Genomic DNA, 24,840 nt, shown 5'->3' with positions numbered 1-24,840 from the left:
TCATCTCTGCCATAAAAACTCTTCACCGTTGAAGATGTCGAATCACTGAAATGAAGAAATATGGCTTGACTCCCAATACTGACTGCAATATTTAACACTGAGCCATTTAAATCCTGAAGGACCCACAGCTGAGATGTAATAATGTCAATCCTTTATTATGCTTTGGCATGGCTTCCAGCAAAGAGAGATGTGGCAGCTGGTGTACGCAACAGAAACCGGTTTGGCTAACCGGTTTCAGACCCTCCTCGAACAGATAAAGATGCTGCACTAATGTTCTGGGTGACAGATGGCTTTTGGATATATATTCAGATGATGCTTTACACGCCAGCCTCTGTCAACCCTGGTTTGCTTCAAGTGAAAACTTTTCATGTCTACTAATACATTATATTTTTTACCCGACCTTTTATTGCTAAAGTGGCATGCAGCTTATTCTTCTCCTATTAAAACCCATAACCTTCTTACCCGCGTAATGACTCCACTGCAGATAATGCCTGTATGCCTTATGTCCTATTGTACATTGTAGTGAAGATTTATCAAAGCTGTCGCTGCAGTGTACAGGTGCGCCGACGAGTATTCTAAAACTCGCCTTGGAAAATCTGGGGCAATCACCAACAAGACCCAGGTACATGCTGGGTACATGCTGGGTACATGCTGGGTACATGCTGGGTACATGCTGCAACATTTCAGTGACATTTCTGCAGACAGACTAATGGCCCATCGGATTAGTATTAGTATTAGTATTCAAAAACCAATCTGGGGCAATCACCAACAAGACCCAGGTACATGCTGCAACATTTCAGTGACATTTCTGCAGAAAGACTAATGGCCCATCAGATTAACACAGCAGGGATCCCTGGCAGTCCCATTCAGTTGCAGAGAAGTTAAGGAATCCAGGTAAGCAATACCTTCTATATCGTTCTTAACCCCTTTGCTGCCACAGAGGCAAGCAATGCATTACTTTCGAATGGGTTGCAGGCCCCTTTGACAGCGAAGAGGTTAAGGGTTATTTAATTTACATTTTAAAAGCTTCTCAAATTTGGCCTCAAACCCCTCTCGTTTTCAATAGCACAATAAATGCCAGTGATTGTACAGTACAGTGTGTTATTTTTTCTAAGGGGCTGGTTAGGGTGTCATGTCTAACCAAGGGAAGAATGCTGCAGACATTCCTAAGTTGTAGGGATTGGGGCTGTGTTAAAAAGAAGGCCATTATTTTACATTGTGTCTTCTCCAAACAAACTACTGTACAAACAAAACCAACAAATTCTACAAAACTAAAAACTACTAGTTTTTTTTTTTTTTTACTGGAGAGTCAAACAATTACCAGTGGGAAATGCATTAAACTGAAAGAAGGAAAGGTGGTTTGTAATATAAAAAGTAAATGGAAGATGCAAATTTGTAGTATCTATGGATATATTATCATAACATTGGATTATTAGTTATTATATTTGCTAGAGGTTTAATGAGGATTATGTAGTAAGCAGGGTTGATATTCATGCGTCCCAGAACCGGTGATTACTTTAGCCGTTATAACAAGGGCGACAACTGAACAGGTGAAGATCTCTGGTGATGGGGCTCACTGGGTACAATGTGCCGCGGTGCTGTGACTTCTGAGGCGCTCTCATGCATAGGCCCTATATAAGTGACTGTGGAGGTGTGGGAAATGAGAGCATCTCATTAGGAGGCTGCGGGATGCTGAGGACCCAATGGACTGGGCAGTGGTGGATGGCTGCGAGCTGTCTAGCTCTGTGACTCTTACAGGGGCCAGGCTGTTATGGGAGAGATGGGGGGCAGTGTAAGAGGGGTGTGTGAAATGTACGAGAGGGGGACGGGGAGATGTAAGAGAGATGGGGAGAAGTATAATGGGAGGAAGTGTAAGAGAGTGGGGAGGTGTGGTAGAGATGGGCAAACGTGTGAGATAGATGGGGAGAAGAGTGAAAGAAAAGTGTGAGAGAGGGAGGCGAGAGAGGGAGTCGAGAGAGAGGGAGGCGAGAGAGAGATGAGAAACAGAAAGGGGGGTTGACACAAAGAGAGAGGGTTAGTGAGAGAGACATGGAGAAGGAAGAGAAAGAAAATAAAAAAGGAGTGAGAGAGAGAGAGAGAGAGAGAGAGAGAGAGAGAGAGAAGGAATGAGAGAGAGAGAGAGAGAGAGAGAGAGAGAGAGAGAGAGAGAGAGAGAGAGAGAGAGAGAGAGAGAGAGAAGGAATGAGAGAGAGAGAGAGAGAGAGAGAGAGAAGGAATGAGAGAGGGGTTAGAAGGAATTGGATTGGATGGATCATTGAATGATGTTTCACTCTTTACTAATTGACCATTTTAACAGTAATAATAATAAGCTTATGCTTGGCGTACACAGCCTGGTTTAAAGAAGGGCATAGCAAGAAAACCTACTCACAGACAGCTGTTTTCACCTTTTAGGTCACACCAGTGCGAGGTTGGTTGCTGGCTATGCAATGTGACGCCATTACGTTGGTATAACCAGACATTAAAAAAGCTATGGTGTCGTTGATGTAATTCTGTGACTCTGTGGCCTTATTCAAAAAGTTCAACTCCATTCAAATGAATGGGAATAAAATATCCTCCAGCACAGGGAAGAAGCTTCAAAGCATATGGAGTAAGGGCCTGTTGCTCATTTGTTCCTTCTTTAGCAACAAAATATTCCACTGTATATGTTTTTGGGTGAAATCCTCTAACTAGGGTACCCCTCCCTGCTCGGCTCCTAGGGAGGTTACATCGGTGCACAGTATTTGGCTATTCAGCATAGTTTACCTCAATTCAGGGTGCTGGATGATGATAGCAAGGGTGAAAATGATGGGCGCCTTGAACATTTGTAATACAAGTTTCTATTCAGGTCCCCAGGCACGGGGACACCTCTTACACATTTGACAACATTGTAGGTTATATGGAAAGAAAAGTAGGGGGGCGCAAAACAGATGAGAGTATAGAGTTAGATATATCTCTAACAAATAAACAATAGACAAATGTCCCAACCCATGGATGGATGAGCCATAGAATGATACAATATATATATATATATATATATATATATATATATATATATATATATATATTATATATATATATATATATATGAGTGTACTGACACGGCCCTGTGTGGTACTGTGCCCAAGCACTGGTATCTTTAACTTCAAAAGCCTTTTCCTCTCATGTCAGCTTATAGTTTGATGTTTTAGCAGCGTCACAGGTATTCCCTCCGTTGCTCACAGGATGTATATATAAAAGAAAGCAACACCACCGGTGTTCATGTGGGGACCTGGACTTTGATCTTTCTGACCGCATCTGGCCACCGTAGCGCACTTGAACGCCTCAGCTGCAGTTCTGATCACCGGACGCAGGGCAAGGAGAACACTGCAGCAGGACGCGGACGTCTGCTGCGCTCAACGGAGCCGACTTGTACATGCGAGTTTGCTGTTGCTCACTTTTTTACCTAATGAAGTGCACCCTTGTATCTGTACCTGTGGTGTTGCTTTCTTTCATATACACATTGTTGCAGGGTACATGCAACTACACACGCGGGTTTCTTGACAAGGCTTATTTATTTAGCCTTGTAAAATATATAGCACACAAAACAAAAATAGCTTTTCATCAGCAACAAAAGGAAAATGGCTTTTCTTCAGCAGACAGACAAAAACAGTTTCACTTTAGCAGACAGTGTATATGGCAGTTGCCCTTTTCTATGCAGGGGACAGACAGTTCACAATTCATCTACTTTTCTAATCAGACCTTGTATCAGGAAATCTCTCAGCAGCTTACTCCTCTCTGCTCAACCGACCACCTCCATGTGTCTACAGCCTGGGTTTTAACACACCTTGATTTGGCAGTTGGGATCCAACTAATTGTCCTGAGGTTCCCAGCTGTAGTTAACCTAGTCAGTGCTGCACTGCAGACTAGACATAGATTTCCAGGCATATAACTGGTGGCTTTTGTTTACCCTGTCACACACATCCTGTGAACTATGGAGGGAATACCTGTGACGCTGCTAAAACAGCAAACTATAAGCTGACATGAGAGGAAAAGGCTTTTGAAGTTAAAGATACCAGTGCTTGGGCACAGTACCACACAGGGCCGTGTGAGTACACTCATATATATATATATATATATATATATATATATATATATATATGCAAATATAACTGTATGCTCATCTGCATGTCTCAGGCAGGTCTGCAACCCTGCCTTTCCCCATTATCACCCAGCATACAGCACTTCCACTGCAGCAAGGGATTCTGGGAAATGACATGCAAATGAGCACACAGTGTCACTTTTTGCCTATATATAATATATATATATTGTATCATTCTATGACTCATCCATCCATGGGGTGGGACATTTGTCTATTGTTTATTTGTTAGAGATATATCTAACTCTATACTCATCTGTTTTGCGTCCCCCTACTCTTCTTTCCACATATTCCACCACTAGGATCGTGGGAAGATCCTCTTTGGGGTTGAGCAGCAACTACAAAATATCTTTTGGGCCAGTATGACACATTGGTTTATTTTTATATCTTTGATCCTGTATTACTATTAAGTATTGAAATAAAAGGGAGCGCCCCAGTGTATTTGCATTCTAACGTTGTACGTTAGTTTACATACTCGTACTTACTTATTGGCACGTGCTTCCCTAGGTGCCCACTCTTAATACTCAAAGGGAGGTGCATTTAATTGTTGCATTACTTGTATTGGACCTAGCCCCCTTAGAGCACCCCGGTAACTCCATTGAAGGGGGTTACACTAGCAGTAAGTCTGTAACAGGAGATCCAGGGCACTCACACAAAAAAATCCTCAATCATAGAAACAAGGAACACAGGTATAGAAAAATAGTGAAAGGCTTTATTAGAAAATTTAGAAAGTGGCAGTCTCAAAGAGAATGTGTCCTCCCACGCGTTTCATGCAACAATTGAGCTTTCTCAAGGAGTGATGGAGTGACGAGCAGCTTGGATTTCCGTAGCCAGCGGGGCTCAAGCTTCATTACCCCACACAGCTCCCCATTGGACCTTTCCTGGATTTCCTCATTTAACGTGACACTAGCTACACTAGTGGGTCTTCAATAGGAGGCTAGTACTCACATTACATCCTCCAGGACCCCATATAGCTCTCTGACAGACCTCTACATTTCCTCCCCCGATCCACTTCTACTCAACCGTACATGAGCGCGCTCCAGAGCGCAGGACAGCACCATTTATCACTGGGTTACACTAGCAAGCCACACGTTTCTTGCATTAGATGCAGATACAAGCCACGCGTGTCTTGCATTAGATGCAGATACAAGCCACGCGTTTCTTGCATTAGATGCAGATACAAGCCACGCGTTTTTTGCATTAGATGCAGATACAACCCACGCGTTTCTTGCATTAGATGCAGATACAAGCCACGCGTTTCTTGCATGATTAGATGCAGATACAAGCCACGCGTTTCTTGCATTAGATGCAGATACAAGCCACGCGTTTCTTGCATTAGATGCAGATACAAGCCACGCGTTTCTTGCATTAGATGCAGATACAAGCCACACATTTCTTGCATTAGATGCAGATACAAGCCACGCGTTTCTTGCATTAGATACAGATACAAGCCACACGTTTCTTGCATTAGATGCAGATACAAGCCACACGTTTCTTGCATTAGATGCAGATACAAGCCACACGTTTCTTGCATTAGATGCAGATACAAGCCACGCGTTTCTTGCATTAGATGCAGATACAAGCCACGCGTTTTTTGCATTAGATGCAGATACAACCCACACGTTTCTTGCATTAGATGCAGATACAAGCCACGCGTTTCTTGCATGATTAGATGCAGATACAAGCCACGCGTTTCTTGCATTAGATGCAGATACAAGCCACGCGTTTCTTGCATTAGATGCAGATACAAGCCACGCGTTTCTTGCATTAGATGCAGATACAAGCCACACATTTCTTGCATTAGATGCAGATACAAGCCACGCGTTTCTTGCATTAGATACAGATACAAGCCACACGTTTCTTGCATTAGATGCAGATACAAGCCACACGTTTCTTGCATTAGATGCAGATACAAGCCAAAGGAAAAAAAAAATTGCTCTGCATCTAGAAATACTTTTCAGACACTCAAAGCATCGTAATATTAAAGATTTAATTTGTATGCTTTACAGGTATCTTATATCTTTAAGGTCTAGTATAGAATTACCATTGCATACTTTCATGTAAGTAAACTCGAGGGTCGGCAACACATTTAATCTGCGACTGTGAGAACCCACCTTGAAAATAGTTAGCACTATTTTCACTCACCTTAATCATGACTGTTTTTGCTGTTCCCTGTTCACCTATGAGCAATACAGCTTTACCCTGCTTCATAATGTTGTGCATTAGGAAATCTGTTCGAACATTGTCTACATTTGGAACCAGAATTGAGGCATATTCCGGTACTGAATCCTTTGGGTAAACATATTCTGGAACCTGCAAGGAGAATAAGAAAGAAAACTACTGTATCAAGGAGCAACTTATATTGGGCTGCTTAAAAGCAAGAGTAGTGAGGTACAGGCATACCCCGCATTAACGTACGCAATGGGACCGGAGCATGTATGTAAAGCGAAAATGTACTTAAAGTGAAGCACTGCCTTTTCCCACTTATTGATGCATGGACTGTACTGCAATCGTTATATACAGGCATAACTGATGGAAATAACGCATTTGTAACAGGCTCTATAGTCTCCCCGCTTGTGCACAGCTTCGGTACAGGTAGGGAGTCGGTATTGCTGTTCAGGACGTGATGACAGGCGCATGCGCGAGCTGCCGTTTGCCTATTGGGCGATATGTACTTACTCGCGAGTGTACTTAAAGTGAGTGTACTTAAAGCGGGGTATGCCTGTATATATATATAATGTGTGTGTGTGTGTATGTATGTATATATATATATATATATATATATATATATATATATATATATATATATATATATATATAATGTGTGTGTGTGTGTATGTATTGTGACAGAAACCAGGGGATGGTAATAAATTCCGTATATAGGGCTCCCAGGATACTAGACAGTTTCTATCCTGTTTGGCCTGGGAGTGCAGCCTTATAATACATACACTCCATCCCACAGTTTGGCAAGCGCTGGAACTGAGGGATGAGAGATCCAGACCAGAGTTTGTCTGCTGCCTGATTTCTGTCACCTGTCATGCTAATTAGGAATCAGGTATGAAAGACTGATTTCCTGTTTGCTCTGGTCTCCCCACAAGAGCCAGGAGGCTGGAAGGCTGCTGAACTACAGAGGGGAGAAGCCTCTTCCCCAAACAGGTTCAATCTTTCTGTTCATTTGTGTAAGACTGCAAAAGTACCGTGTTTTGATGTTGGAAGTGGAAAAGCCACTTCCAACCCTGAGTCAGGGATATCTAAGGTAAGTTATCGCTCAGGTGAGCAGCTTTTGTTTTGATCTGTTTTCTGTTGTATGCACTGTGGCAGTCTCAGTGCCTGGGACTGAATAAACCAGGCATAGCCTGTTTAAAGGAACAGTACGTGACGCCTCATCATTTAACCTACCCTAAAAGACCGTGTTCTAAACAGTCCCGGACAAACGACGGAGCCCCGGAGTAAGCCGTTTGTCACATATGGTGGAGAATGCGGGCAGAACACTAGGGGGTCTGCGGGTTGAAGAACTTTGAAAAAAAAAAAAAAAAGTTTTTTTCATCCTCTGCAAACAAGATGGAAGACATGGTGGGTGCGCTGGTACGCAATGTCGCTGCCCAGAAAGACGCAAATGAAACCCAGCAACAGCTGTTAATAGCCCAGCAAGAAACTAATGCAAACCAGCAGCAGACGAATGCAGCCCAGCAACAGCTGCTAATAGCCCAGCAAGAGATTAATGCCAACCAGCAACAGGCGAATGCCAACCAGCAACAGGCGAATGCAAACCAGCAACAGACGAATGAAGCCCTGCAAAACGCGAATGCAAACCAGCAAGAGACAAACCGCTTGCTGAGAGAGGAGCAACAGCGGTTCGCTCAGGGCTTTCAGCAGGAACTCGAGATCCTGAGGGGGACTATCAGTAACCTTCCACTGGCAGCGGCAGCCCCAGTTCCGAAAATGACCAGGGCAAGCCACTACCTTCAGAAGATGGGACCCTCGGATGATGTGGAAGCCTATCTTCTCACGTTTGAACGCACGGCACAGAGAGAGGGATGGCCAGAAGCTGAGTGGGCTGGTCTAATCGCACCCTTCCTAAGCGGCGAACCCCAGAAGGCTTACTTTGATCTAGAGCCAGCCGAAGCTAACGTCTATGCAAAATTGAAGTTCGAGATCCTCGCCCGCCTCGGCGTAACCACGGCTGTTCGCGCCCAAAGGTTTCACGCATGGTCCTTCACGATGGATAAAGCCACCCGAAGCCAGATGTATGACCTAATCCACCTCGCCCGGAAGTGGCTACAACCCGAGATCAACTCAGCCAGCCACATCGTGGAACGGTTGGTCATGGACCAGTTCTTGAGGAAACTTCCCTCTGCCTTACGCCGTTGGGTCAGTCGGAGTGACCCCCACAATGCGGATGAGCTTGTGGCCCTCGTAGAAAGGTACAATGCAGCAGAAGAGCACCCGCAACCCACAGTCGTGGAGCAACCCCACTACCCGAGGTTCCAGGACTCTTCCAGAGACGGTAAAAGGGTACCGGGGTTAAGGGGCGCTGAAGAGCGGCGACCACCTTCACGCAGCACCAGCAACAGTGGTTCGCACACTAAGGGCAATAGCCAACATGGGGAGCCGGGAAAAGGCTCTAAGTGGGACACAGACTATGTACCTAAATGTGTAAATTGTCATGAGAGGGGCCACACAGCAAAAATCTGCCCACTAAATGATGAGCCCATGCAATGCAACAGCGTGGAACCTTATTCGCTGTTGTCCCAATGTATGGGCCCTAGCCCAGAGGACCCCTTGAATAACCATCTGTGGGCCTTTGTAAAGGTTAATGGTAAGAGGGTTCGGGCACTTCTTGACTCTGGGAGCATGGTCACACTAGTGTCCGAATACCTCTTGCCCATTAAGAAGAAACAGGGAAACAGTTCACAAAGAGTGGCAATTTGTTGTATACATGGGGATAATCATGAATATTCCACTGTTGATGGTTTTTTTGAAACAGAGTTTGGTTCTTTAGATTTCAAGGTGGGTATTGTACCCAAACTGGCACATGATGTGTTAATAGGGACCGACTTTCCCCATTTTCTAAAAATGTGGTCCCCCGCTCAGAATAGCGCCCAGAGTTCAATAGCGGACCATAACGAAGTATTAGAAGAAACAAATCCTTTCCCTTTTTCAGAAATGGAGGTTGACGAGGGCCCAAATAAGAAGGGGGAAAAGGAGGAGTGCTGTAAAATTCCCTTCCCCATCACTACTTTGGTAGGGAATACCCCAAATCAAGATGTTGAGCAGACACTTACCACCCCAGAACCGGATAAGACCCTCGCTGACCTAGAGGTCAGTCCTGGGAGTTTTAAGAAGGCCCAGTGGGAGGACCCCACATTAGCGGTAGCAAGGGGAAATATACGGGACCAGAATAGTACTCCTGGCCAACCAGATAGGTCACTTGCTTACCCCTACTTCGAGGTAGAGAACGACCTAGTATATCGGGTTGATAAAAGGAAATCAGTTACAACTAAACAATTGTTGGTACCACGGACATTCCGTAACGTAGTATTACACCTCGCACATAGTCATCCATTGGGGGGACACCTAGGGGTGGAAAAGACAAAAGAAAAGATTCTCCGCAGCTTCTATTGGCCTGGGGTTCTGGCAGAAATTACGAATTATTGTTCCTCATGCCCAGAATGTCAGATCACCGCCCCGTTCAAGGCGTACCGCAGCCCATTGGTACCCCTTCCCATAATAGAGGTACCATTTGACCGGATTGCTATGGATCTAGTAGGACCCCTAATAAAGTCTGCTAGGGGACATCAGCATATATTGGTAATATTAGATTATGCCACCCGATATCCGGAGGCAGTTCCCCTACGTAGCACCTCAGCTAAAAACATAGCAAAAGAGTTAGTAGTTCTGTTTTCCCGGGTCGGGATTCCTAAAGAGATTCTATCTGACCAGGGAACACCATTTATGTCCCAAGTAACGAAAGAGCTATGTAAACTCCTAAAAATCAAGCATCTCAGAACCTCAGTCTATCATCCACAAACAGATGGTTTAGTGGAAAGGTTCAATAAAACCTTAAAGAGCATGTTACGGCGGGCGGTTGATAAAGATGGGAAAAACTGGGATTGTTTGTTACCGTACCTGTTATTTGCCATTAGGGAAGTTCCCCAATCATCCACAGGCTTCTCCCCGTTTGAACTATTGTATGGCCGACACCCAAGGGGCTTACTGGATATAGCCAAAGAGACTTGGGAACACGAGGTTACCCCTTACAGAAGTGTAATAGAGCATGTTGCCCAGATGCAGGACCGCATTGCTGCAGTCCTACCCATAGTGAGGGAACACATGGAGAAAGCTCAAGAAGCACAGAGGAATACATATAATAAGGGTGCTAGGGTCAGAATTTTTTCTCCAGGTGATAGGGTACTAGTTCTGGTTCCCACCGTGGAGAGTAAATTCCTTGCTAAATGGCATGGGCCATATGAGGTCTTGGAAAGAGTGGGAGAAGTAAATTATAAGGTAAGACAGCCAGGTAGGAGGAAACCTGAGCAAATTTACCATATAAACCTACTCAAGCCCTGGAAAGATAGAGAAGTCTTGTTAACCCTAGTACCCCCAGGTCCGTCAGAGAATCAAGAAACTGACCCAGAGGTTAGCATAGCTGAAACCCTGTCTGTTCATCAGAAACGAGAGGTTCAGAATTTAGTGAAAAGAAACAAAGAAATCTTCTCTATACGGCCAGGTAGAACTAGCGTAATTGAACATGACCTAGTCTCTGAACCGGGGGTCCGAGTTAACCTTAAACCGTACCGAATCCCAGAGGCCAAAAGAAAGGCTATAAGTTTAGAGGTTAAAAAAATGCTAAAACTAGGTGTAATTGAGGAATCCCAAAGTGGGTGGAACAGCCCTATAGTCTTAGTCCCAAAGCCAGATGGTACAACAAGGTTTTGTAATGACTACCGGAAACTAAACGCGGTGTCAAAATTTGATACTTATCCTATGCCCAGGGTAGATGAACTTGTAGAGAGACTGGGCAAAGCCCGATATCTCACAACCCTAGACCTAACAAAAGGGTACTGGCAGGTTCCCCTCACAGAAAGGGCAAAAGAAAAGACAGCCTTCTCAACCCCAGACGGCCTCTTTCAGTATAAGGTGTTGCCTTTTGGCTTACATGGAGCTCCCGCCACATTCCAAAGAATGATGGATAAAATTTTAAAACCACATGCTCGGTATGCTGCCGCCTACCTGGATGATGTGGTAATCCATAGTGAAGATTGGCAATCCCACCTTCCAAAGGTCCAAGCTGTGCTTGACGCAGTCCGGTCTGCTGGACTAACTGCTAACCCCGCTAAATGCACTATTGGTCTGGAGGAGGCCAAGTATCTGGGATATTCTATTGGCAGAGGTTTACTCAAACCCCAAACACTCAAAGTGGAGGCGATACAAAATTGGCCAAGGCCAGTTACAAAAAAACAAGTAAGGACCTTTTTGGGGTTAATTGGGTACTATAGAAGGTTTATTCCCAATTTTGCAACTAAGGCAACCCCACTAACTGACCTCACAAAAGCAAGAGGACCGCTAATGGTAAAGTGGTCCCCCGAAACCGAACAGGCCTTTAGAAGCCTGAAAGAAGCTCTCTGTGCCCAACCAGTGTTGGTCACACCTGACTTCTCCAAAGAGTTCGTAGTCCAAACCGACGCATCTGAGGTAGGGCTGGGGGCGGTACTCTCCCAGGAGTCTCAAGGTGAGGAGCACCCCATCCTTTATTTAAGTAGGAAACTAAATCCCCAGGAGAAAAATTACTCCATAGTAGAGAAAGAGTGTCTCGCAATAAAGTGGGCTGTAGAGACGCTCAAATACTACCTGTTGGGGAGAAAATTCCGGTTGGTCACAGATCATGCACCCCTTACCTGGATGTGTCAAAACAGGGAAAAGAATGCTAGAGTGACCAGGTGGTTCCTAAGCCTACAACCCTTTAAATTTTCTGTGGAACACAGGTCAGGGCACAAACATGGCAATGCTGACGGGTTGTCAAGGATGCACTCCCTAATATCCATGGTCGCTCATCCCTCAAGGTCTGAGCTGGGGGGGAGGATATGTGACAGAAACCAGGGGATGGTAATAAATTCCGTATATAGGGCTCCCAGGATACTAGACAGTTTCTATCCTGTTTGGCCTGGGAGTGCAGCCTTATAATACATACACTCCATCCCACAGTTTGGCAAGCGCTGGAACTGAGGGATGAGAGATCCAGACCAGAGTTTGTCTGCTGCCTGATTTCTGTCACCTGTCATGCTAATTAGGAATCAGGTATGAAAGACTGATTTCCTGTTTGCTCTGGTCTCCCCACAAGAGCCAGGAGGCTGGAAGGCTGCTGAACTACAGAGGGGAGAAGCCTCTTCCCCAAACAGGTTCAATCTTTCTGTTCATTTGTGTAAGACTGCAAAAGTACCGTGTTTTGATGTTGGAAGTGGAAAAGCCACTTCCAACCCTGAGTCAGGGATATCTAAGTTAAGTTATCGCTCAGGTGAGCAGCTTTTGTTTTGATCTGTTTTCTGTTGTATGCACTGTGGCAGTCTCAGTGCCTGGGACTGAATAAACCAGGCATAGCCTGTTTAAAGGAACAGTACGTGACGCCTCATCATTTAACCTACCCTAAAAGACCGTGTTCTAAACAGTCCCGGACAAACGACGGAGCCCCGGAGTAAGCCGTTTGTCACAGTATGTATATATATATATATATATATATATATATGCTTATTTTTATGTTTTTTTTCTCCATTACTGTTGGTAGTACTATCATACAACCAGTATCACGCTGCCTAGGTGTCACATTTCACTTCACTCTTAAATTCTCCTCTTACATTCAGAATTTTGCTAAAACCTTTATTTTTTTCCTTTATTAACATTGCAAAGATACGCCCTTTCCTCTGTCACTCTACTAATATATCTCTCCTATCGCGACTATTGCAACCTTCTACTGTCCGGCCTTCCTGCCTCTCACCTGTTTTTCCTTCAATCTATGCTCAGCGCTGTTGCTAGAATCCCTTTACTCTCTTCTAAATCTGTCTCAGTATCTCTCCTGCTGAAATCCCTCTTCTGGCTTCCTATTAAATCCTGTATTACTTACACAATGTTCTCTCTTTTATGGCTATACACTCTTCTGCCCCTCCTTACATCTCAGCTCTAATTTCTTGCTATACACCTGACTAACTCTTGCATTGTGCTCAAGCATGTCATCTCTCTATCCCTTTTGTTCTGGAGCCCTCTCCCACCTAAACCCTTTCTCATTTACTGTCCCACACCTCTAGAATGCCCTTCCCCTCAATAGCTGATAAGCACCTTCTCTCTCCACCTTTAAGGCCCATCTTAAAACATACCTCTTTAATTAAGTATTTGGGTAGCTCCCTTGGCTAGTATTAGAAAACTCATATGCATTTACCATGATCCCCCTTGCATACACACTTACAATAACGCATTCCTACTGTCTCAGTAACTTTTCCCTACTTACCACTTAGATTGTAAGCTCTTCGGCGGGGACTCCTTTACCTAAGGTCTACCTTTATATAGAAGGGCTTATTCCTGATATCTCTCCTATTATTATGTTGTGTGTATTACTGCTGTAAAGCACTAAGTACATGGATGGCGCTATATAAATAAGATATACATATATTTTATGTTAAAGTGAAAACATAGTGCTTTTATAACAATAAATTATTTTAGGGGGGAATTCAATATAATTATGAAGCCCTGAAGCATCTGATGCCACTTAGATTAGCCGAAAACCCCTATTGAAGTAAATTGAAAAAGATGCAATACCATATCCATGGCTACACTGATACACTATATGAGAGCAGCATTGTAAACTCTAATTGACATGCCTTCAAAATTGGCTGATTATATGATCTAAAACAGGACAATATGAAAACAACCATCAAAGATACCAACTACCAACACAAGGTCGTACAGAACGCTAATGCTACAGTATCTGTTTAACCGATGGGGACTATCTGCTCTAACGCCATGAAGAAGTCCTTATTACCAAGAGAAGTAGGGAACTGGCGGACAGAAACAGTGGACAACAACGAGAAATAACATTAAAAAAAGGAGCACAGACCTTTTTGGACCAGTGCTCCCACTGCCCACTCTCATTAATTACAAATTCAAAAATGGTCTCATCTCCATTTACAACAGGGAGTTCAAGTGGGGCCGAATGACCACGCAAGAACATTTCCATCTTCATGCGGTCATCGAGCTCAAGCAGGGATCCCACTGACCACATCACTGCAAAAACAAACAGGCGAGCCACGTGTTCCTGGCTGGGCTGCTTCTCATCCTTGTCAGACAACAGACCCTAGGGAACAAAGAGCACAACTTTACACCATGGTCTGACATTTAGATAACCTTTAAAGGGTTTTTAGGCAAGTCATTGCACATTCATTGCCTACCTGGAGGAGGTCGATGGCTTGCTTGATGTACATGCACTCCAATATCTGCATCTTAGGAGCTACAGCCGTGAAGACAAAATTGATCAAGTCCTGAAAGGGGAAAACAAGACATCAATAGAAGTTGAGAAGTTGAGCAGGTGAAGTTCGTGTCTCATAGTTCACACTATATGCACACTGTTCTTATGTTAAAGAAGTCATTAATTGCATTACGTCTACTTTAGTAAACGGAAAGAAAAATAGCAACTATAACAATGCGTAAATGTAGAGAAAATAAAGAGAGATTTTAGGTGAGAATGTAATACTTATTTTGTAACAATGTGTACATACATTTCAGCACATTGCTTCAATATAAATTGTGATAGTAACTATCCCTGTACTTGGTTTTTAAATTCCATGTAATAAACCTAATTGCTTGCTACTGAGAGTCCTCTGTCTGCCCATACCATTATTTTTCAGCATTATTTCTGGCCTTAGTAGAAGCCACTATTAAACACTCCAGCTCCTTCTCCCACACTCTGTTTGCCCTAGAATGAGCCATCATGTTCGTGAGTCCTGTGTCTACAGGTACTATGGTGCGTGTGCAAAAGAAAAGCTGGAGCTGTCCAAAATCGATAGACCATTTACTAATCCATCTCCATTAAAAATTATTGTTAATACGAATACATCCTTTTATATTGTCAATGCCATACTGAGTGCTTAACAATATTTATTTGATCAATAACATTTTGCTATAATGTCATGGATTTTTTGGAGACAATATATATGTCCCATCTTGAGATGGACTGAGGTTTTAAAAGCTTTTTTACTATAAAATCTATGTATAGTGTTAAAGCTTCAGTTAAGGCCACTGAACAAAATACACCTATGTTGTTACTTCCTGTTACAGAGAAATGCTTTTAATTTAAAAGAATCCCTCCCCTTCAAGCCTTAAAGTATACTGTATAGGTACAGTAGCGTACATCTTTTTTCATTGGAATTTGACGGTACGTAAAAAACATTTGGCCCACCTTGAAAGCCATTGATCAAATAAGGTCTGAGAATTTACACTATATAGGAACATGCGTAAGCGTAAATTCTCAGACCTTATTTGATCAATGGCTTTCTTTTTGTTGAAAGGCTATTCCACGAATCCACCACCCTTTCCGTGAAAAAGATCCTCTCTCACATTTCCGCTTCGCCTGCCACCCTCCAGCTTCCGAGCATGACATATTGTTCCAGCACCTCTTTCTCTGAAATATGTTTCCCCTTCTGTACTTCGTTGAAACCCTTTTATATATTTGAAAATGTCAATCATATCCCCTTCGATCCTTTAAGATGTACATACAGATGTAGCAGACGTCTGCCCTTCATGCAATGTGTTGCATTAATGCTAGTGTTTTATTTAACAGCAGTGCTATTGAAAACAATGGTTAACGAGATATAATAATAATAATAATAATAATAATAATAATAGCATGTTCTTGTATAGCGCTGCTAGTTTGACGTAGCGCTTTACAGAGACATTTTGCAGGCACAGGTCCCTGCCCCGTGGAGCTTACAATCTATGTTTTTGGTGCCTGAGGCACAGGGAGATAAAGTGACTTGCCCAAGATCACAAAGAGCCGACACCGGGAATTGAACCAGGCTCCCTTACTTCAAACTCTAAATGCCAGTCAGTGCCTTTACTCACTGAGCCACTCCTCCCATAACTCCGGTGTTATTTAACAGAGGTTTTTTGTGTGTTAACGAGGGTAATAAGGCCTGCTACATCTTTATTTAGGTCTTTTAGTCATTCCTTTAAAATCTTCTGCTTTAGATCATACATTGTCCAAAGAACAATCTCCAATGTATTTATGTCCTTCCGTAGGTACAGCACGGTCTCCAGAATTTAGCACAGTAACCTAGATGATCGCAGTAGTCTCACAACCTAAAATTTGGCATCACCCCCCTGAGTTCAAGGAGGTACAATGCAGAACCTGTATCACACTTTATGACACGCATTTTGGAAGCTAGTAAATAATATCACAGCTTTCGAGTTTACTTAATTGCTGCAATAAACCTCCGTCCTTAACCGACTGTCTAAAACAAAAGAGATAGAGATTCAACAGGCGAGATGGGCATCCCATCCAAATGGAGACACACAAATAATTAAGGCGGTTGAGACTTTCAGCCCTACACAGCTATATAAAGGCAAAACTGTTATACCAGATATACAGTATTAAAGAAAAAAAGCATATTGTTCTGAATGGGATCTTTTCATCTCATGCATCTAGTGCATTGTTGCCTCAAAAGTGCACTGGTTCTGCACTGATGTTAATTTATATATAAGCCTCATGGACATGCAGTTAAACATGCTTAACAAAGACAACAGATTTCTGAATTGGCTTCCTTCAAATAAAAAATAAAACATTTGAGAAACAGAAAGGGTGATGTTACTAATGTAATGAAAAAGTGCGGTTTATTTTGACACATTGCTCCATTGTCTGCTTGTTTTAGTGTCAAATGTAAAACAAATACAAATATCACTTGAGAGCACCTTCACATGTCTAGGCCTCGTCCATGGTAAGCGCTTGCTCGCTGAAGCGTGCTGACGCGCGCTCATGCTTGGCACTGAGCCTCTACAGCCGCAATTAGAGGGGCTTTAGTAGGGGCTCGCCTACGCTTCCGCAAGCGCGCGGAAGCGTAGGTCTTGGGTCATTTTAAAAATCAAGCGCTTGCCGGAGCGCAGGGCCGGTCACGTGAGCCAATGAGGGCGAACCAGCTCCGTGACGTAACTGGCCCGGCCCGCCCCCGTCCTGCCCCCAGCCCGCCCCCGGCCCACCCCCTGACGGCGTGCAGGACAAGCAACCACAAGGCCAGGGAAAGCACCCGCTTTCCCTGAGCCTCAGCGCGCATCAGCACGCAAGCAGATAACATGGCCGAGGCCTAAGACAGGTTTGCAACCTGCTTTACCCCATTATCACTTAGCATACAGTGCTTCTACTGCAGCCAGGGATTCTGGGAAATGTCATGCAAATAAGCATACAGTGTCACCTTTTACTTCATGTCAAATGTAAGAGAGTTTCTACATGTGGAGCAAATTGATACTGTAGCACAGCACTTCAGACTTGGCAGATTTCTTATCATGCAAATCTACATATATAAGACTGAAATAATGTTTGGATGTCTGTTTGTGCCCTCTGTGATTGGCCGGCGGACGACAACACCTCATTTGCCTGCGGGGTGGCCTGACGTCACGGGCACGCCTATGCAGGGCGTGACAGTCACACCACCCTCGCACCGCATGCGCCTCTTCGACTCACTCTCCTCACTCTCCATTTGGCGATTCACTCTCCTCACTCTCCATTTGGTGACTGCCAGGACACTGCCTCCTACTCCTCCATTTCATCACTGCTACTCCTCTCCGCACACCTCACCGCCCAGTGGTTTTGATTGGTTTATTGGGTCTTATGTTGCACTCGGTGGGGGTATAAGTAGAAGTCACGGTCATTAGACCATTGCACAGCCCTGAGGAAGGTCGCTCTCTGCAGACCGAAACATTGGTTGAGGTGCCTGTATTTTCTTCAATACATACTGCATTTTGAAATATGCTCCTGGTGTGCTGTCTCCAATTTGCTGGACTCCAATCTGGCAATATCATTTCTATTATTGTCTATGGGATTAGCATCTGGATTTTTGGATACTTGACTGCTGGTTGCTGCAATTTATTATATATATATATATATATATATATATATATACTAGCTGAGAGCCCCGGCGTTGCCCGGGATGTTTGTGGTGTGGGTGTGGCATTTGGGTGGGGAGTGGTCCACGCGGCCCATGTGCGGTGGTAGTGCTGCTGTGGCTGTACTGATGGTGATTGTATTGGTGTGCTGATTTGGGAGGGTTTGGTGCTGATGTGGGGGTGCGGATGTGGGTGTGCCGATGGGGGAGGTGCAAAGGTGGCGATGTGTGGGTGCTGATGGTGTTGATGGGGGCTGGGAATGGTGGGGAGCCGAGAATGCCAGTGTGCTGGGGGGGCATGGGATACCGGTGTGCTGATGTGGTGGTGCTGGTGCGTGTGTGTGTATACACGTGTGTGTGTATGTGTATACACGTGTGTGTGTATGTGTATACACGTGTGTGTGTGTATACACGTGTGTGTGTGTATACACGTGTGTGTGTATACACGTGTGTGTATACACGTGTGTGTGTGTATACACGTGTGTGTATACACGTGTGTGTGTGTATACACGTGTGTGTGTATACACATGTGTGTGTGTGTATACACGTGTGTGTATACACGTGTGTGTGTATACATTGTGTGTATGTATATATTGTGTGTGTGTATACGTGTGTGTGTGTATACATATGTGTGTATACACGTGTATACATGTTTGTGTGTGTGTATACATGTTTGTGTGTATACATTGTATGTGTGTATAAGTGTGTGTGTGTGTGTGTGTGTACACATGTTTGTGTGTGTATACACATGTGTGTGTGTATACGTGTGTGTGTGTGTATACATGTGTGTGTGTATACATGTGTGTGTATATACATGTGTGTGTATACACATGTGTGTGTACACATGTGTGTGTGTGTACACATGTGTGTGTGTGTACACATGTGTGTGTGTGTACACATGTGTGTGTGTACACATGTGTGTGTGTACACATGTGTGTGTGTGTGTACACGTGTGTGTGTGTGTACATGTGTGTGTGTGTGTACACATGTGTGTGTATACACATGTGTGTGTATACACATGTGTGTGTGTATACACATGTGTGTGTGTGTATACACGTGTGTGTATACACGTGTGTGTATACACGTGTGTGTGTGTGTATACATGTGTGTGTGTGTGTATACATGTGTGTGTGTATACATTATGTGTATGTATACCTGTGTGTATACGTCTGTGAGTGTATACGTGTGTGTGTGTATGTGTACATGTGTGTGTGTGTATGTCTCCACGTATGTGTTTGTATGTCTCCATGTGTGTGTGTGTATGTCTCCATGTGTGTGTGTACGTGTACATGTGTGTGAGTATACGTGTACATGTGTGTGTGTGTACGTGTCTACGTGTACATGTGTGTGTGTGTGTGTGTGTACGTGTATGTGTGTGTGTGTGTACGTGTCTACGTGTACATGTGTGTGTGTGCGTGTCTACGTGTACATGTGTGTGTGTCTACGTGTACGTGCGTGTGTGTCTACGTGCGTGTGTGTGTACGTGTGTATGTGTGTGTCTATGTGTGTGTCTACGTGTGTGTGTTTGTGTCTACGTGTGTGTGTTTGTGTATACGTGTGTGTGTGTATACGTGTGTGTGTGTGTGTCTACGTCTGTGTGTGTGTGTGTCTACGTGTGTGTGTGTCTGTGTCCCTGTGTGTCCTTTGGCCCGTGACTCCGCCTCAGGGAAGGGGGGGGGGTGGGGGGGGAGGTGGTGGGGGTGGGGGGGGAGGTGGTGGGAAGGAGGGGGGTGGGGGGGAAGGGGAGGTGGGGGGGAGGTGGTGGGAAGGGGGGGGGGTGGGGGGGAGGTGGTGGGAAGGGGGGGGGTGCAGGGGAGGTGGTGGGAAGGGGGGGGAGGTGGTGGGAAGGGGGGGGGTGGGGGGAGGTGGTGGGAAGGGGGGGAGGTGGTGGGAAGGGGGGGGGGGGTGGGGGGAGGTGGTGGGAAGGGGGGGGAGGTGGTGGGGAGTTGGGAAGGGGGGTGGGGGAGGTGGGAAGGGGGGTGGAGGTGGTGAGAGGTTGTAAGGGGGGAGTGAAGGGAAGGTGAAGGGGGGGTGAAGGTGGGGGTGGAGGGGAGGTGAAGGGGGGGGGTGGAGGGGAGGTGAAGGGGGGGGTGGAGGGGAGGTGAAGGGGGGGGTGGAGGGGAGGTGAAGGGGGGGGGGTGGAGGGGAGGTGAAGGGGGGGGTGGAGGGGAGGTGAAGGGGGGTGGAGGGGAGGTGAAGGGGGGGTGGAGGGGAGGTGAGGGGGGGGGTGGAGGGGAGGTGAAGGGGAGGTGAAGGGGGGGGTGGAGGGGAGGTGAAGGGGGGGTGGAGGGGAGGTGAAGGGGGGGGTGGAGGGGAGGTGAAGGGGAGGTGGGGGGGGGGGGGGTGAAGGGGGGTGAAGGGGAGGTGGGGGGGGGGTGAAGGGGAGGTCGGGGGGGGTGAAGGGGAGGTGGGGGGGGGGTGAAGGGGGGTGAAGGGGAGGTGGGGGGGGTGAAGGGGAGGTCGGGGGGGGTGAAGGGGAGGTGGGGGGGGGGTGAAGGGGAGGTGGGGGGGGGTGAAGGGGAGGTGGGGGGGGGGTGAAGGGGAGGTGGGGGGGTGAAGGGGAGGTGAAGGGGGGTGGAGGGGAGGTGAAGGGGGGGTGGAGGGGAGGTGAAGGGGGGGTGGAGGGGAGGTGAAGGGGGGGTGGAGGGGAGGTGAAGGGGGGGTGGAGGGAGGTGGAAGGGAAGGGAAGTGGAGTGAGGGGAGGTGAGGGGTGGGTGAGGGGAGGTGAGATGAAGGGGGGTGAGGGGAGGTGAAGGGGGGTGAGGGGAGGTGAAGGGGGGTGAGGGCAGGTGAAGGGGGGTGAGGGGAGGTGAAGGGGGGTGAGGGGAGGTGAAGGGGGGTGTGGGGAGGTGAAGGCCGCTCCCTCACCCGTCCGACCGCTCACTCACCCGTTCGGCAGCTCCCTCACCCGTCCGGCCGCTCCCACGTGGATCTGAGGCGGGAGGCAGCTTGTTGTGGCCGGTCCCCCGCTGTGTCCCGGGCGCTCGCTCGCTCCGCTTACTGTAGCGGCGCCGGGGGGGGGGGGGGTGGAGGGGAGGTGATTTGAAGGGGGGTGAGGGGAGGTGAAGGCCGCTCACTCACCCGTCCGGCCGCTCCCACGTGGAACTGAGGCGGGAGGCAGCTTGTTGTGGCCGGTCCCCCGCTGTGTCCCGGGCGCTCGCTCGCTCCGCTGACTGTAGCGGCGCCGGGGGGGGGGGGGGGGGTGGAGGGGAGGTGATTTGAAGGGGGGTGAGGGGAGGTGAAGGCCGCTCACTCACCCGTCCGGCCGCTCCCACGTGGAACTGAGGCGGGAGGCAGCTTGTTGTGGCCGCTCCCCCGCTGTGTCCCGGGCACTCGCCGCTGACTGTAGCGGCGCCGGGGGGGGGGAGGTGATTTGAAGGGGGGTGAGGGGTGGGTGAGGTGAGGGGTGGGTGAAGGGGGGGGAGGTGATTTGAAGGGGGGTGAGGGGAGGTGAAGGCCGCTCACTCACCCGTCCGGCCGCTCCCACGTGAAACTGAGGCGGGAGGCAGCTTGTTGTGGCCGCTCCCCCGCTGTGTCCCGGGCACTCGCTCCTCCGCTGACTGTAGCGGCGCCGGGGGGGGGGGGGGGGAGGCTGATTTCGGGGAGGAAGAGGCGGAGGCTCCGGCGGGTATGTGAGGGACCCCCCCCCCCCCGGGTTATACATGCTGCTAATGTACACCCCCCCCCCCCCTACTGTGTGTGTGTGTGTGTGTGTGTGTGTGTGTGTGTCCGTGTGTGTGTGTGTATATCCCTGTGTGTGTGTTTTTATCCCTGTGTGTGTGTTTTTGTCCCTGTGTGTCCTTTGGGCCGTCACTCCGCCTCAGGCCAATGAGAGGTGTGCGGGGGCGGCCCAAGGGACCAATGAGATTTCCCCTAGGGACACCGGACATCCAGCAGGCAGGCATGCATGCAGGCAGGCAGGCAAACATACAGTGCTTTCACTAATATAGTATAAGATATATATATATATACATACATACATACATACATACATACATACATATATATATATATATATATATATATATATATATATATATATATATATATATATATATATATACATTTATTATTTTAAGTGCTGCTTAGATTGCCTCTTTAAAAGCCTGATTTTTTTATTTGAAAAAAGACATATTACCAAAATGAATAATACAACTCAACAAATCAACATATTTCTGCATAGAAAGTGCAGGAAAAAAAACATAATGTAATACTTAATTATATACTGAGTAATGAAAAAGCATTGAGTTTTTATGACAATATATTCAGTAATTACATTGCAGTAGGTACTGTACAGTGCAATAATAGTGAGTCTGAAACAATGATCAGAGTCTACAGGCGAAGGAAAATGTCACGGGTGCATAGAGGCTCAATAAATCATTGCAAAATCTTGGCAACTAAAAATGACATTTTCTGCCATATATACTTTTTCTTTTCTACATAGAGGCACCATTATGTAACTATCACAATAAATATACTCCCGGTTAGAATCTAAAATATATAATACAATGAATTCAGAACTCTATTAAAAAGCACTGTAACATAAATGAACTATTTTACATTGTAATCTGTACTCCCATTAATCAAATGATTAAAACGCTCTGTGATCTCAAATTACCATGCAATTTTAAACTCAAAACGGTTCATCATAACCTAAATGAACTGTTATATATATAATTAACTGTTATACACAGTAACACAGTAACAATTCACTGTAAATAAACATGCTGCTTATGCATCATTATATAAAAATTGTATAACATTTTATATATATATATATATATATATATATATATATATATATATATATATATATATATATATAATGTTATATGCACTACCCTCGTGTGACTCTTTTCTTATTTTTAAACTAAAGTATTGTCATTAGTTTTATTTGGTCCTAGGTGGATCAGCATCTTCTTCCCTTCTACGCCAATGGATCAAGTTAGTTATCCATGCTTATTGTTTTTGTTATTGTTGCATGTTTGCCATGGACTCCAGTACTCAAGGGCCACCAACAGGTCAGGTTTTAGGTATATCCCTGCTTCAGCACAGGTGACACAATCAGTTGCTCCGTCATTCTGACTCAACCACCGCTGCTTAAGCAGGGATATCCTTAAAAGTGACCTGTTGAGGGCCCCTGAGGACTGGAGTTGGCCGCCCGTGGGCCATTTTGATTTTAAACGATATTAATGTTATAATCAAGTGTGGGACCAAACCCTACAAAAAGAAAAGGATTCAGCATTCTGGTAGACCTGCACATTTTGAAAGACACTTGCACAAAATTGACCCCTATTTCCTCAATTGCCTTTTATCCTTAGCAGTGATCACATTCAAAGCTCACAAACGAATAAAGAAAGAAAATCAAAAATGTCACGGTGACAGGAAACTGAACAACATACTTTAAGAGACAGGTCCACAAAACTTTGCTGTCACTTAGTGTGACGTTAACCAAACTCAGAGGTGCACAAACTTGGGCGGCATGAGATTTTCTGGGGGGGGGGCGGGGGGGGCGCACTGCTTACAGAGGCCCCATGCTCTTCCCCAAAGCATTTAAATTAAATGCTGGGGATCGCGCGCATGGCCTCTCCTGCAGCTACACGTGTCGCCATGGCAACATGACATGGTAACGTCAGAACGCTGGAGACAAGGTAAGAAGGTGGGGGGGGAGGGGGGGTCAGGGGAAAAGTTTGCGCGCCCCTGACCTAACTTAACCTAACTGCATATCGTTAAAAGCCCAGAAAGTTATGTTAAGTTATGTTTTCTCCACGAGACAGCATTGCATTGACAACAACATCCCTCAGTGATAATGATGAGTTCACCTTAACATCGCATAGCCACTGAAGTCTGTTAAGGTTAATGCACGGACTTAATGTTATCTTAGTTAGGTCATAGCTAAACTTGGCTTTTCTCCTCTGTGGACCCTCAAAATGGTCCTGCTCTCCCTCCAGCACAGTCCTGCTTGGAGGTCAGATGGGAGTAAGAGAAAACTAGCAAGGTCCCCTGGCTCTGCCTAATTGGTTTATTGCACAGGGTGGTGCTAGCTGGGATACAGACTAATATAACAATCAAGAGAGAAGAAGTTAAAAGGTCCCAGTTAATAAGCACTCAGTCACCCATAATTGTGGTATATGTAAACACTGTAGTTGTGTAGTATGGGTAAATGAAATGTAACTTTTATTAGAATATACTAAAATAAAAGGCAATAAGAGAACTCAAATATACAATTAGATGTATGTAAAATATAAAAAAAATAGATGATGTCAGTCTGACACTAGTGTAGTATATAGAGACCCACTGGACTATTGTGTAGTAATAGAAATCAGTTCACTGGTATGTCAATAGACCAAGGGGTTAATCTGTATATGTTCTGTTAAGGATTCCCTATCTAGGGACATTGCTCTGGATAGGGCTACATATGAGTTAACCACCATCCAGAGATCAAGTTCCATACAGCAGTTACTGAAGCAACTATTAAAGTCTTACGTATCCTAAGCTCATGTTATCATCTGACACTTATTGGTAAATACTATAAATAGTGGACACAATGTCCTAAGTACTGAGCTG

At 45.6% G+C, this 24,840-nt stretch overlaps 1 protein-coding gene across 1 annotated transcript in view; it reads right to left on the bottom strand.

The window, feature by feature from the left end:
• The window catches only part of LOC142487170 (dynein axonemal heavy chain 5-like), a 426,040-nt gene that overhangs the window by 196,166 nt on the left and 205,034 nt on the right, over positions 1 to 24,840 (bottom strand). Inside the window, exons 49-51 of the mRNA XM_075585972.1 lie at positions 14,572 to 14,661; positions 14,241 to 14,477; positions 6,281 to 6,448 (exon numbers count right to left, since the gene is read on the bottom strand). Coding sequence (XP_075442087.1) covers positions 6,281 to 6,448; positions 14,241 to 14,477; positions 14,572 to 14,661 — 495 coding nt within the window. The remainder of the gene's footprint in view (positions 1 to 6,280; positions 6,449 to 14,240; positions 14,478 to 14,571; positions 14,662 to 24,840) is intronic.

Source organism: Ascaphus truei, chromosome 2, assembly GCF_040206685.1.
Source record: "Ascaphus truei isolate aAscTru1 chromosome 2, aAscTru1.hap1, whole genome shotgun sequence".
Taxonomy (NCBI): Eukaryota; Metazoa; Chordata; class Amphibia; order Anura; family Ascaphidae; genus Ascaphus; species Ascaphus truei.
The sequence above is the reverse complement of the archived record's forward strand: the minus strand, read 5'-3'. Positions and strand labels throughout refer to the sequence as shown.